This window comes from Sebastes fasciatus, chromosome 22, assembly GCF_043250625.1.
Source record: "Sebastes fasciatus isolate fSebFas1 chromosome 22, fSebFas1.pri, whole genome shotgun sequence".
NCBI lineage: Eukaryota > Metazoa > Chordata > Actinopteri > Perciformes > Sebastidae > Sebastes > Sebastes fasciatus.
In genome coordinates this window covers 15,176,826-15,192,211 of record NC_133816.1, presented here as the reverse complement: position 1 = coordinate 15,192,211, position 15,386 = coordinate 15,176,826, and the positions used below count along the sequence as shown (strand labels likewise).

The 15,386-nt window shown below is 39.9% G+C and overlaps 1 protein-coding gene across 5 annotated transcripts in view; it reads left to right on the top strand.

Annotated features, from left to right (window-relative positions):
* sorcs2 (sortilin-related VPS10 domain containing receptor 2) overlaps positions 1–15,386 on the top strand; it is a 223,546-nt gene that overhangs the window by 190,799 nt on the left and 17,361 nt on the right. For all 5 annotated transcript variants that reach the window (XM_074623541.1, XM_074623540.1, XM_074623539.1 and 2 more), the window contains 5 exons: positions 3,890–4,054; positions 6,168–6,241; positions 10,691–10,755; positions 11,209–11,327; positions 14,075–14,164. In XM_074623541.1, the coding sequence (XP_074479642.1) occupies positions 3,929–4,054; positions 6,168–6,241; positions 10,691–10,755; positions 11,209–11,327; positions 14,075–14,164 (474 nt within the window). In that variant the 5' untranslated portion in view covers positions 3,890–3,928. The remainder of the gene's footprint in view (positions 1–3,889; positions 4,055–6,167; positions 6,242–10,690; positions 10,756–11,208; positions 11,328–14,074; positions 14,165–15,386) is intronic.

Here is a 15,386-nt window from a genome sequence, read left to right as displayed (position 1 = left end):
ACTGCCTTTACAGTATGTGTGTGTGTGTGTTTTTCCTTTGAGCTAAGTTGTGGGATTTGCCGGAGCCAAGCGTGTTTGCCCGCCACCTCCGCTGTAGTACAAGTGCAGCAGCCGGGGAGAAAGCTAATAATGCATAATGCACAAGGACACCTTCAGCTAATGCATTCGCGCCGTAGCCAAGGTGGACGAAAACGCTCTCAGACCTCTCATCTCCCTGTACCCGACACCTCGCGGGATGTGTCGCCCATGTTTGCTTCCCAGATTCTCTATTCTAAACCAAACGTGTCGTTTCTCACCTTGCCTTCAGAACGCTGCGAGTGTGAGGTGACTGACTGTTCTGTAGAAGTTCAGGCTTCAGAGGAGAGCGGAGATCATATCTGTTGTTTCCATTGGGAATCAACTTGTTTGAAGGATTGACTTAATTCAGTAACATTTTCTTGATACAAACCTTACGGCTTGTCCACACCGCCCGCATGGACAGTGCGTGACAGCGTCCATGTTATAAGCTTTCTCAATCTTGCTTGAAGTTTTGCAATACAGAGATAACGTAGACAAGCGTTCTTATCCTCCTCTGGCTCGTAGACCTTCATGCTGTTCATGCTACGGCTGCACGCCAGCACTCTTTCCATAAACTATTCTAAGCTGCGAAGTAGATTGTGTTGTTTTATAATAGATTATAGGGCTGATACCTTCTGATATGTGCAGGGCTTGTGTGTCTTCAGCGATCGGCTCCCTCTTGTCAGAGTGACTGCGATGGAAAAGATTATCAAACGTTGCACGGATACGGCATGGGCCCTGTGAAGCCACACTGGTGTTTAAGCCCTTTGCTGATTAAAAAGAGCCGAGATTTGTTTCTATAAATCCCCTTAATGTGTCACACCCCTACAGTCTCCAGAGCTTCACGGGAAGTTTAGAGCCTGCTTTTATCTGCCTTGCACAATAGCATCGCTGTGCTTCCCAAAGCTTGAGTTATTACTCGGAGGAAATCGTTAGAGGAAGAACGTATCAAAGGTTTTTTTGATTGTGGAGGATCATGACTTGTGCTACAGGAGAGGTGTTGAAGTATCTGCCCTCCCCCCCAATCCTCTTTTTTCTAGCTCCCTCGTAAAGTTCACAGTTTTTATTTGCGAGTTGATGAGTCAGGCTCAGTTTCAGCTTCAGTATGAAGAGTCGAAGGCTGGCTTATATGCTTACAGTTTGACAAGAGTGCCACTTGTTGGCAAGTCATGTTACTGCGTCAGGACACTGTGAGTCAGTGAATTTCTGCAACATATTACGTAGGAGCCACAAAAACACATGAATACTTTTTCAAACCTTTCATTTTTTTTCTGTATGTTTTTAATGATTTAAGTGATAGAGATCAATAAAGGATCTCAGCTGGATTCACCTGGTCAAACTCATTCGAAACTGTGGAAGATAAACCAATATTGCCATTCATTTTGACCTGTACTGTCTTTTACAGCTGCTCGGGGCACCTGTCCACTGGCAGCCCCATCACTTTGAGATCTCTATTTTAATGCATGTGTATAGGTCCTGTTAACGCATGCGTGTGTGTGTTTTGGGCCTGTGTGTGTAATGTTCACCAGTGCAGATAGTACAATGTAAATCATTTTGGCTTAGGTTTGCTTTTCACTGGAAAACCATGTATTTATTCAGTTAACTATTTTCTGTACGTTACATTTTAAAAAGGGACAACGGGAGTCAAAATCAAATCTTTCTTGACACTGCCGGACGGCCTTTATTTTTTTTAATTTTTAATAATTTTATTAGCCTAAAAGTATTCAAATTTGTGTTGTGTATTGTATAAATGTGGAATGTCTGTAAAACGGCTGAGCCCTGCTTGGGACTGACTCATCCACTGTGTGGAAACTGTCTCGTCCACTACGTCTACTAACATCTTAATATCCATAAGGTTCTAATTTTAAAGATTCAACACATGCATTATACACACATTAATGCCGCATGAATGAAACATGATGTTTTCCAGGTGTTTCTTGACTCGCTGTACAATTTCTGTGAAGAGAAACCACAGTGAGACATGTGCATTCAGATAAGGAATCTCTCAAACACTTCCCTAATTTGATATGCTAATAAATGCCCCATTGTCTAACAGCATACCTGTTGATGAAATGCAGGATCGTGACTGAAGATGTGTTTGTCAAATCCCTGAAAATCCACTGGAAAATCTCTGCTGCTTTCTCTGAACAAGTATACTCTCAAGGTGCTCTTGAGCAAAGCACCAGACCATGAGCCTTCTAGTGGATCAGCGAACACTGTTGGCAGCTCCCAGTTGCAATTACAGACATCACAAAATAAATACAAATAAATATTTTTCGGTGGGTTTCGGGCATCTGATCAGGACGCCTCTGGACGCCTCCCTTTTGGAGGTTTTCTGGGCACGTCAAACTGGTAAGAGAACACGCTGGAGAGATTATATATCTCATCTGTCCTGGGAACGCCCCGGGGAAGAGCTGGAGAATGTTGCTGGAGAGAGGGACGTCCGGAATTCCCTGCTAAGCCTGCTGCTTCTGCAAACCGAAGAAAATGGACGGATGGATGGATGGATACTTTTGTTAAGAGGGATAATACACTCCTCTGTGCCGCTTCTGTCTTCACCACTCCACTGCTTGTCCTTGTAGGCCTTCCTCTGGCAGCCAAACAAACACTGGGCCTTTAATTGAACATGTTGCTCAAGGAAGGAAGTGTGTTCAGAACGAACAAGAGTTACACAAAAACACACACACACACACACACACAGCTCTCAAGTAGTGCAGCCAGCAAGATGTGGGGCATGCTATGCCCGCTGCCTAACTGCAGTCATGATGAGAATACTGAAAAGAATTTGTGTGTGTGTGTGCATACTTGTGTGTCTCAATGCATACAAATTCATTTTATTATCTAATATAATAACAAAATGACTCAGCTGCAGCCTCGGAGTTCAATGCGTGGCAAGTCGTAAGCTTATGGGAGTGACAATTTGAAGATTGTATGATACGACAGTAGAAAGACAAGACAAGAGAAATAAGATGTTAAAAACATACAGATTTTTTTCTCATAATTTTGACTTTTGAAATTGTGGTTCAAGCAGGAAACAGTCTATATATCTTGATTTCTTTTCAATAAGTGAAATGAGTCAAAATGAGAATAGAAATTGAAAAAAAAGAAGGCATACTCTAAATACTTGATTGATAATATCTATGCATGCTTATTTGTGTACATGCAAAACAAGCGTAATTAATGCTTTATATAATCATTACAAGCTGAACTTTCCTTTTCCTTGTGTACACTTTTTGTCTCTTTAATGTTTTGCATCTATTAATCTAAAACCTTGGCAACAGAATGGCACAGATGTTTAGAAAGAAGACCACAGCTGTCAGCACATGGCTTTCATTATTTGGTTGACTGAAGAAAACTGTTAAAAATGTTTCTATATTATAACAAATGCTCTCTGTAGAGACCAAGAGGAAACAACGCATCACCCCTATTGGTACTTCTGGGTGTCCGTGAACATAGCATAACATAACATAGGTGGTTTGATAGGTGCTGGTGTGCCTTGTGTTTAATGCCTTCACTTTATGAGCAACAAAACTCTGAATAGATAATTAATACAGTGTCACCTCGGTCTAAAACACCATGTAAGCTTCATGGAAAGTTCTTATGGTCTTGAATATCAATGCATGCATGGTCATGCATGCATTGATATTCATCAGTTTTGTAGTACAAGTAGGGAAATTGATATGCATAAGTACTGACATGAGGAGGATAGTGTTTTTGCGTCTTCCACAGACTGCTGACTGAGCAATGAATACATTGCATGAAATTACCCTGTGACCATTTGACCTCTGACCTCTTCCCTTCCTCCTTCTCTGTCTGTCTGTCTGTCTTCCAGGTGGTGCTTGTAGGTTCATCCATAAATGAAAGGGATCAGATGCTGTTCATCAGCAAAGACGAAGGTTCCTCCTTCCAGCGACAGTCCATCTCCTTCACCCCAGACACGCTCATCTTCCACCCTAAGGAAGAAGACAAGCTCCTGGCCTACTGCAAGGAGGGCATGGTGGGTATCACAGCACTGCAGAAACATGAAAATAAGACTGCAGCTTCTGTAGCTGAAAGAATGAACAAGAAGAGAGCAGTGATAATACAGCAGCGAGATGTCTCTGCTGTTAGTGTAGCAATGCATTCGAGTTCAATTTTCACACGAACCAGCAGTACACGGACCTCAAAGAAAAACTAGATGTATGATTTATCGTACAATGATACAGCCGTAGGGCAACTCTTCTTATGTACGTGAAATAAATCGAACAGTGGCCATATGCAAATTCACCCACACCCACACACACTCCAAGAGATATTGCATTTCACATTGACAGCATGTTGCAGTCTCACTTGGCTTTCTGTAGGAAGTTCTTTGAAGTATTTTGTCTGTAAAGAGGAAATTAAGTCTGGATTTAGATGCAAGAAATACACATCATAAGTCCATTTGTATACACTTTTTGTACCCTTATCCCACCAATGTCTTTGTCATAACTTTCTTAGGGGTTCTTAACATTGATACTATTTTAATACTATGATGATAGTTGTTATAATGTATTTGTTTTGTTGTCCTTTGAGCTGTGAGTGTCTATCTGTGTATGTATGTCTAGAAAAAAGTTTATTTATTTTTCATGAACGGTTAACTCATAACTATGAATACAGTTTAATTAATTAATTACATTTTATTATTATTTTATTTATTTTTTATTAGGGTACAGGGACAGTTTTGGTTTACTCTATGATTCTGTTCTAGAGAGAATTTCTTCTCCAAAGAAGGTGCTTTAATTAACTAATGATACAATCATGAATGTTGAATTATTCCTTAAGGAACAGCTTATTTATATCTATATATCTACACATTATAGCTGTTGCTCATTTATCTAACCCTGAGCCAACAATTTTTTGGTTGTAATTTATTATATATTTATATTTCAGAAAACCAAAAAACAATTTTAAAAGAATAGAAAACCAATACAATTTGGAAACTTGTCTATGACACAACAAAATAATACAATGCCCATAATAAAAATCCCAACAGAGACTTTTGTTGTATGTCACCCCCCATTCCTTTTCTCTGTTTCCTGCCACTTCCTCACATGAACCGTCAAATAGAGGTGAAATACTGCAAAAATAATAGAAAAGTATGTTCGAATTCAGTATTTAATAAGTCAAATCATTCATTGATCTGTGTCATTCCGCATTTTAGATCGTTGAATACAAAGACATTTCTTCACCTCCTAATTAAAGAGTGTATTTTAAAGTGGAAATGGAGCTAGAGACATAGAGGTGGGACATTATAGGTCCAATAGTTCATAAAGTTGGGCCGGCTCAACTCCTCCTCAACTTTAATCATTTACACGTAATTAAATAAGAAATTCAATTAGGTTTTTATCTGTTCCATACGAGCAGTCTGCAGATGGAGTTTAGAAATCCATTCAAACAGAACAAAATCATCATTTAGCTAGAGAATGATTGGGAGGATGCGTAGCTAGCTGCGTGTGTAAATTAAGAACGCTTTTTAAGGGCAGGGACAGATTTCTGTCAATGCCAGCTTTTCTTTTTCAGAGAGTTGGAATGTGCTTTCGTATTGCGTTTGATCATTGCTGACTCATATTTTCTGACGACCCTGAGCGAGAAAGGTTGTTTTATGAGCAGACAGAATGTAATGCTTTTACAACTAAGCCTCTGTCAATGACGAGCGTTGAGAAAGTGTGTCATTGTGTTTTTGTGAAGTTTGTGTGAAATACTTTTCTCAGCTCCAGCTTTTCAGACATCAAGGATTTCTAGGAATCAATAGACTTTCATTATGGGTGTGATCAATGCCGTACAAGCTCCGGCAGCACACACACACACACTACTACAAACACACTACTCGTAGAATATTAGGCACACGAGCGAAACCTGCTATGATTAATAATTAATTGAGCTCAGTCTTAACTTGGTGAACCGTGAAATTCAGTAGCTTGATTAGGTGAACTGCGTTGATCCAAATAGTCTCCCTTTATCCTCCATTTTAAAGGATACAGCTGGTAATAGGGCTCGGGGGTTAGGCTTTATAATTTAATGCTACATGCTTTGAGTGTGTTTTTCTGTCTAATTGTGTTTTTTTCTCTTTTTTTTTTTTTTGTGTCCAGCTCTTTGCTTCCACAGACCTGGGCCGCAAGTGGACTTTGCTCCAGGAGAGGGTGACCAAGGACAAAGTGTTCTGGTGAGTTAAACTGTATTTTCTCATTATTGATGAATATGGACTTTAAGTCTCAGCTCAATGTTCAATGTCTCAGTTAATGACTTTTTCATGAACACATACACATGTATAAAACAGTAGCAAACATGTCAGCAGCACGTACCTACTGCTAGATCAATCAGGAGAGACTCCATATCGAATGAACAATCATTTATTACATGGTGCATGATAAGATGAAGAAAAGTCCACAACGTAGTATATTAAAGGGGGTAATGATGCCGCTAGCTACAGCTCAGTAAAAGGCCTAAATAGAAATGATTTTTTTTTATATGTGTTTGAAAGTAGTTCACAATTCACACGTTATAATTAATTTCCTGATATGCGGCTGTCTGACACTTTACTCCCAGTTCATCATGAACAATACAGTGATAGAGATGAAGATGACATTTGGACATCATCATTGGACCAACCCGCTGTCAGTCTTGTATTCTGCTCGCTGTTGAGCGTCATTTGACAGGCCAATCGCAGATAAGCATGAAAAAATAAAATGCATTGATTTGATAGGAGAGGTTCCGCCCTAAGGGAGGACGGAGACCTGCTGTCCTCCTCTACCTCTACTCTATAGGGATGCTTGTGCTGGTCGTTGCACCACCACAAAAGTGGAGCCCTTAGTCTTGTTTTACACTTTGGGTCATGTATGGGTTAAACAACATGGGTTAGAGTCGTTGGTAGACATTATTTTGAATTTTGGAGAAAGCTAGGCTAGTTCCCTCTGCTTCCAGTCTTTATGCTAAGCTAGAAAACCAACTCTTGGCATCAGATCTGTCATGCACAGACATGAGAGTGGTATCAAATGTATCATCTCACTCTCAGAGAGAAAGCAAATCGACGTTTTTCCAAAAATGTTGAACTATAAATAGCCTTTATTGTAATTATCATCATAGAGCAATCTAACAATAGTAATATAGAGTAAAACTATATTTGCTTCATGAAACATAAATTTGATCTCCTGCAGAGTTAATAGGTTCATTTTTTTTACTATATCCTGATCTAATTTTGCTGCCATTTAATAATATTGCTAAATAAAATTATATTGACAGCAGGTATATCCAAGATACTAATGAATCAGGTTTTATGTTCATCATAATAAAGAAAATGTCTGCTACAATTTTTATTGAATTATAAATTTGAATTGGATTTTAGTAATAAGAACTGAAGTTTATGCAGCAGAACCTTTTTATAGAGGAATCTCCTGATAGATTTGTTGTTCCTCCGGCAGAAAAAGAATCCACAGCAGGCGGAGGTATCCTCTGAACAAATAATATTTCACTGCTTGAGAGAGCTCTTCTGCTTCTGCTCCTCATTCTCACCTTCATCTTATCTTGTATCATGTATCACTCCCTCTTTATCTCCTGTACCATCCTCCTTTTTTTTTTCTCACCGCGGACGGCCAGCAGCTCCCGCACCTCGGAGTCTCGCCACACATCCACACACGTATCTCTTGCATGTGTTATACCCTGCGGTCTTAATGCTCAGGCTGATCGGAATTCATGATAATGATCCGGATCACCACCAAAATCTAATGGCTTGTTCATTGTGCTACACTCCACCCCTCCAAAGAAATTCATTCAAATCCATCTCAAACTTTTGGAGTAATTCTGCTAACAGACTAACAAACAAACAAACAAACAAACCAACGCCGGTGAAAACATAACCTCCTTCCAAGGCCCTTAGCCTTGGCAGAGGTAATTATACATAGAATGTAAGAAGAATATGAAGGAAATTGATCTGGGAGTATGTCAAGCAGCTTCCAGTTGTCGCCAAACAGCTAGAGCCTGAGCCACATGACCTCCTCTCCACGATGGGACCCGGAAAGGTTATAATATTATATATATCAATATAAAATTGCCAAAACAATAATTTCATTCAGCTCTAATGACATGAGATTCATGTCTTCTCATCTTACTCTTGGAAAGAAAGCAAATAAGCATATTTCCCCAAAATGTTTGACTATTCCTTTAAAGTTCTTCAACATTTTACTTTTCACATCTGGATTTCATGATACAGTATCCTAAGTGTGACAAAAAATACATATTTTTTTTATATGGTCTGGTTACAGGCCTTTACACACCGGCGGCGTAACGAATAAACTGCACAAAAATGTGAAATACTTTTATTGTGAAAGGTTATAATTAGTGGATCTGGTATGTGCTGCTTTTGTCAAGGTTGAAAGGAGTAACAATTTGCTGTCTTGGTTCGGACGACGGCGCCTCCATGTTGTTGTTTAATTTCACTTAGAAAAAGAAAAGAAAAAAACTCATTAAAACCAATCTGCTGTTGAGGTTGTCTGGAAAAATATGTTCCAGTGGACCTTGATTTTTTGGATCCTGGGTGGTAAAGTTTGTTTGCCGTCCTGAATGAAAAGAAACAGCAGTTTTTTAAAATTGAAGTGGCATCTCACACATCACCCAACTGACAACCAAAGCAAGCATTTGAGGATAGGCAATGAAAATGAAATGCAAGAAAAAGCATGCAGATAAATGCGTAATCAAATGGCAATGAAACCGGAGCTCAGATGAAACTGAATTCCATTCCAGGTGGGATGTTTTTTGCAGCATGTTGCACTTCCTCCTCCTTTTCTTCTAAATCAATTATCTTTTCTTTGTGAATCAACTCCCCAGTCAGTCATGTTTATCGTTCGTTTCATTTCCCCTGCTTCCTTTTCAGCCTTCTCTGTCTGCTTTCCCTGACCAAAGGAGAATGCAATCTTACACACTTAGATGGTGATGAAGGTTTATTTGGAGTGGGATGAGTCTGTATGTTCTCTTTCCTCCTGCTCTCTCTCTCTCTCAACCCAATCGGTCAAGGCAGATGACCACCCACCCAGAGTCTGGTTCTGCTCGAGGTGTCTGCCTTTTAAAAGGGAGTTTGTCTTTGCCAGTGTGGGAATTGTTGGGTCTCGGTAAATAATAATATAAAGAGTACTGTCTAGACCTAAGATCTATATGAAAAAAGCCCTGAGATTGCCAGAGGGGTTACCAGAGTGTTAACAACAACACTTAATTTATTAATTTGTATCAGTATCATTATTGTTATTAATCATTGTGCCCTTTTTGTGATGCTACTGCACATTGGACACTGTTTCAGCAGCACTTGCCAGCCTGGCTACAGCACTGTATGCAAAGACACAACTAATTGTTAAACATTATGTTCTGTTCATTTGTATGTAAGAATGATTACCATGTTAGTGGCACTACTTTTTTTCCCTGTGACAACTGCTGGGCTCCATACTATACTTGTACATGTATTACTCTTTTAACTTTTGTGGTGCAACTGCTTTTACTCAAGGTGCCTTTTCAACTGATGACTAGACAACTAAAACCTTTCTAGAAGTTGGGGGGAAAGGCCAGTAAAATGGTTTTGTATGCAAATAGGGAGAATTGCCTAATTTATGTTTCTCAGACGCCAGTAGAACTAGATTTATAAAACACTTGTGAAGGTCATTTGGATTTGCCTCGGAATCATTAGCTGCTATAAAATGAGAGCTGTAAAATGTAATATGAAGTAGATACTGGTATCGTCACCTGCGAAGCTCCTAAGGTTGCTTGACTTTCTGTTGGTTTGAAGTCATATGCATTGCTTGATTTTTTATTTTAATAAACCAGTAGGCAAACTCCTCAGATCACTTGAAGAAGACTGAACCATCATTCTGTAGCACTTCCTGTGATGCACCTTCTCCTCCCTCCATGGCCTGCTAATTGCTCGTAAAGTCTTTACTGGCAAAGTAATGGTGTTTTAAATTTCACAGACTGCATTATGCAGTCTAATCAGGTGAAATGCGTAGTTTACTGCTCACTGAAGGGCACACTGAGAGAGTGTACTGTAGTATACGTTGGTGTGCTGTGAAGAAGGAAAAGGGGGTATACAATTCTACAATTAACCTATAACCTGCATGTCTTTGGACTATATAAAGAATGATGCCATCATCAGCTGTCTCCGTGACTTCATACTGTATCTTAGACTCATGGTTGTCATCAGGGTTTCTGCCAGTGTATTACAAGCCTGTGATACAACTCCTCAAGCCCCAAGCCAAGTTCCTGTGACTTGCTTGCCACCTGAAGGGGGTTAGCCCCGAAGTTGGCGACAACGTTCAGCCTAGGCTTACTTAAGGTGGATTGATCTTTAAGGTGGACTAGCTATTCCCACATACTTCCTGCCTTGGCACTGAACTGTGGCACTGGAAGTAAATGCTGAGTTGCAGAATCATCCAATGTGTACAGAATTCCTAGGAATACTGGACTGAAAAATGAGACCAAATACATTTAACTTTCAAGAAATAGTTGTTTTTACTGCTTCCCTATCTAAAATCTAAAGTTGGTGTCATGTGTTCATAAGTCTAAAATTTCTGATCGAATTTACTGTCCCCCATGTCAGAAATGCCATTGATCAATGAAATTCTCATCTGTGTTCCAGGTCAATATCTGGTGTGGATGTGGACCCTGATCTGGTGCACATGGAAATGCAAGATACAAGTGGAGGTACAGTGATGTTCCATCTGCACATGCATTATTTGTATATTCTTTCATGATACTGTTAGGGGCCTGGTCACACCAGCACAGTGATATTTCAGACTGAAATGTATTCATTTTAATGGAATTGCCACAATCGGTGGATTTGAAGTAAATGTGTGGAACCTTCATATAGAGTTCAACTTTGGTTAACTTTGTCACACAAAGTCACATTATTGACAAATTACAAACCAACCATGAGAAGCCAACAAGGCAAAGCAAGAGAGAAAGTAGCCCCTACGTCACCAACTTCCAGCACTACCTTTAACCTCCGCTTATCCGAGGCTAGGTCGCGAGGCAGCAGGCCTAGCAGGTTATTCCAGAGGTTCATGAAGCCAACATTTTTAATATATTAATTTTTGTAAAGAACTTTTTTTATTTTTTTTTTAAATCTTTTCTGTTCATTTCTGTGTGCCACTGCAGGTTACCTGTATGTTACCTGTCTCATCCAGAACTGCTCTGACAAAATGGTGACGGCTCAGTTTCTTGGCAGAATCGACCACAACTCGCTGCTGGTGCAGGACGACTATACATTTGTCAAGGTAAACATCACAGTAACTGGGGGAGAGCTGTGTGTTATAGAATTATTTTTGTGAAACAGAAATAGTTTCTCATCCTGTTTTCAATGTCCCAAAGATGGAAAGATTTCTATCACATTTTTCAATTCAGAGATTGTTTTTCTTGAATGTAGAATATGTAGCTGTCGGAAGTATTACAACGGGTCCAGAAAAGGTTTAGGAAATTAATATTCAAAACATTTTATTGGCCATGCCGTTCCTCGGCACTCCCTCGAGACCACGTACGCGTTTCTCCGTCCAATTATCCCAGACACAGACCTGGACACCAGACCACTGCAGACTGCTGCTCGCCAGGCTATCTGTGGAGCCGCTGTGTTTAAGAATCATTTTAATTGTCGCCTACTGGACTCTTATCATTTCCCCAGCTTCGAGGTGCAATTAATTAAAGCTGTCCTGGTCAATTCCCTTTAAATTGCTCTTGTGTATCATCCACCAAAATTACATAAAGAGTTTAGCACTCAATTCACTGACTTCCTCTCAAACACTATGCCCAACTTTGATCGAGTTCTGATTCTTGGTGATTTTAAAATTCATATTTGCTGTCCGGCTAAGCCTCTCGTAAGGGAATGTATGCAGCTGGCTGAGTCTTTTAATCTTGCTCTGATTAAATAATAATTTAATTTAGCAGATGGCCGCCCACTCAGAGCCTGGTTCTGCCCAAGGTCTCTACCCGTTAAAGGGGAGTTTGTTCTTGCCACTGTCACTCCTGGGGGATCTCTCATCGGGTCTCTCTAAATTATAGAGTATGGTCTAGACATGCTCTATGTGAAAAGTGTCTTGAGACAACTTCTGTTATGATTTGACGCTACATAAAAATCGTCGGTATGCATATTTACTACACAAATTAGGTAGAATTCAAATACTTTACACTAAAGTGTCAAGATTTGGACCTGAATCCATCAACACTACTGAATACCCATATGCATTGGTATAAAAAGTGGTTTGGGGTCTTTAGTGAAACTTTAATTACACTGCTTGCCACCAAGATGAATACAGTCATTACTATATTAATACTATAGTGTTGTAGCTTTAAGTCTGTGTGCCTGAAACCCGCTTTTCCCCTGTTATTTATTATCATTCAGCATTTGAGCATATATGGTATCTGTCTGTGTATCTCAATCACAACTGAGGCTGCAGCTGTCTTTTTTGTTTTGCTGACAACCTCTGCTGCTCAGATAACATACAGTACTGTTGGCTTGAAATGGAAAAGAATTGTTATTTGGAACAGTGTGCAGAATTAATCTTGCCATGTCTATAATTGACTTGCCATGCGGTACAGTAGTGTACACTCTGAGGGGCAGAGAGTTGAATCACATTTGCAACAGCAGACTATACATGAGCTGCTATAGTAGAGCAGAAGCCCTAGTCATATTTATATATCTTGTGGAGGCATGTGTCTACATATTTGTGCATGTATATGACTGTGTGTAAATGCATGTATGCATAACTGACTGTTTGTGAATATGTGTGAGAATAATTAAACCCTCATTAAGCAACAATAGATTATCCCCCCTGCGCTCCCAGTATTACTAACCCACTGATATTAGATAGGAACAAATATGTGGACAGAACAAAAACAGCGACACATCTCCGACAATATGAGAATAATGCACTTTGCGTGCCTAGTCTGATAGTCTGTAGATATGTAGCCTATAAATAATATATATTTTAATAAAATACAGTTGTACCGACAGGATACAGTAGAGCACAAAGGCCGTTTCTATGCTGACGATGGCCGTGTCTGCCTGTTTATTCACCTGAGGAGCGGATCACTGAGGACGCATGTTAATACCAGGTCTGAACAATGTCACTTTGAGCAAATATGATAAAAAAGTATTTTTATATAATTGTCGCTATATTTTTACAGTATTGCATGAGACAGATAATAACCTCCCCCTCAAGGTCTTAATGGCATTTGCAAGTTCCTGTCTGAAAAAATAACCACCACAGCCGAGCTTGAGCCAGCCAGTCTCTGTGCAGCTGGGAATCACTCCAATCAAACTGTCAAACTAGGCAGTGTTGATCAAATATGAATCAAGATTCTGTTACCATGTCAGTCACCAGCGCTCTCTCTTTCAAGAGCTTTGTCTGCTAAATTGTAGCCTCAGCTGTTTGGGTATTCTGGTTCAGCACCTTGTGAGCATTTTGATCAGCTCTCTTGGGAGGGGGGCATCGTGACTCAGACTTTTACCCACAGGTCCAAGTTTTGTGTGGTGAATGCCAAGGTCTGTGCAGCGTGGGGGAGATTTCTTAAAATATTTACCTTTCAGCACGGTGTGAGTCACCAGAAGCAGATGGTGATCTCTGCACCTTAACTCCACCAGCTGCACATTGGTGGAGGCCGACTACTTGATTTTGTTTTTGAAGTTTTCTCTCTCTCTCTCTCTCTCTCTCTCTCTTTCCTCTGGAAACATTAAATGTCTTACTCTAAATTGCATTTTCCAAAATAAAAGCCTTTAATTTAGTCATTGTCCTGTATCCTGTTTTCCTGGAGCCCAGTGTCAATGACTCTACGGTCAATTTTAATCTAACTCACTTTCAATTCACAAACTGGTCCATTCAAGAATTGAGCCAAAGTGAATGAGAAAAACTGTAATAATAATAATAATAATAAGTAGAGATAAGACAGTTACATAAGTTTTGGGTAGTGTGCAGATTGTTGCAAGGAAAAGGTTACAATGTTGAGACTGTGATTTATTTTATTTTTCCAGGTCACCACAGGGAATCGCACCAAGCACTATGTGTCCTACCGGCGCAACGAGTTTGTCCAGATGAGGTTTCCTAAGTACGCCTTGCCAAAGGTAAAGCTTTTTTCATTGCTGATGTCACTTCAAACTAAATTTTGGGTATTTGCTGATGCACCGTTTTGTCACTGACACAATAGACTTTTCAACAACTCATATAGCGAAAGCCAAACACTAAGCCTACATGTAGGTTCACACAGATCGACCACGCTGTGTTGTTTTTAATAGCAATTTTTGATTTTTTTTTTTTTTTTCATAATCCTGAGGAACATCAGTTTTAAATGTTTCACACTGGTCTGTTTCGGAGGCTTTAAAGCACTAATAACAGTACGATTCTCACTCAAACAATGAACAAGTATGAATACATATTTTGTTGAATATTTGCAGAAAACACCAATTCCTGTTGGGGATTATCTAACATAGATAACTAAAGGGCTGTCCATGCCATCAGCATTTTTAAAGTGTTTTTAGAGCAGCTTATTCATCTGGTACAGGGAACAAATACATCTTTATCTCTACAAATGTATCAGTTCACACTGAGAAGCATCAATACGTTACGTCCTCCGTCTTTATGTGCTTAGCAAAGCTTAGTCTCCACAGGCAGCCATTCCACTCCGCGTCGAGGTGCAGCATCGCCCTGTTGGGGTTTGTTTCACAACAATTACCAGCTTGCTGTACATTATCCCTTACTTAGAAACTTTACCAACCTTTACATGTTCCCCAATAAGCCAATACATGCAATTGAGGGTGAAATGCCTTTTCCTTCACTCACACCTGCAACTCTACAACCCACTATGTTCCACTTCTTTCGTTGTTGTCAGATGTTAGTACAGCACCTGTACCCGAATGAATCCTGGTAATGGGCTGATACACGATAGTTCCTATTAAATATTCACCACAAAGCATTGATCCAGTCACATCCCGTCTCACAGACATAAGCAAAGACGATAAATGATCTCTACTCCAATACAAGACAAGGAACCGTTGCTGTCAGCATTGGTGTCACAGGGGCCCGTTTTAGCGTGACACCAGCCTGAGTGCTATTGAACTGCACTGATTGAACGTATAGAGTCCGGGGAGACGTCTCGTGTATTTTTTCAGCCTTAAACTAAGAACAGAAAACCCTTTAAGACAATCACTGCCATTGACACCCTGTCAGAGAGGACTGTGTGGAGTGTGTTTTCCACCAACACACACACACACACACTCTCCAGCAAATGTATTGAATTACTCTAGCTCCACCACTTAGGGTGATCTTATGCCTGAATTGCTTGACTGC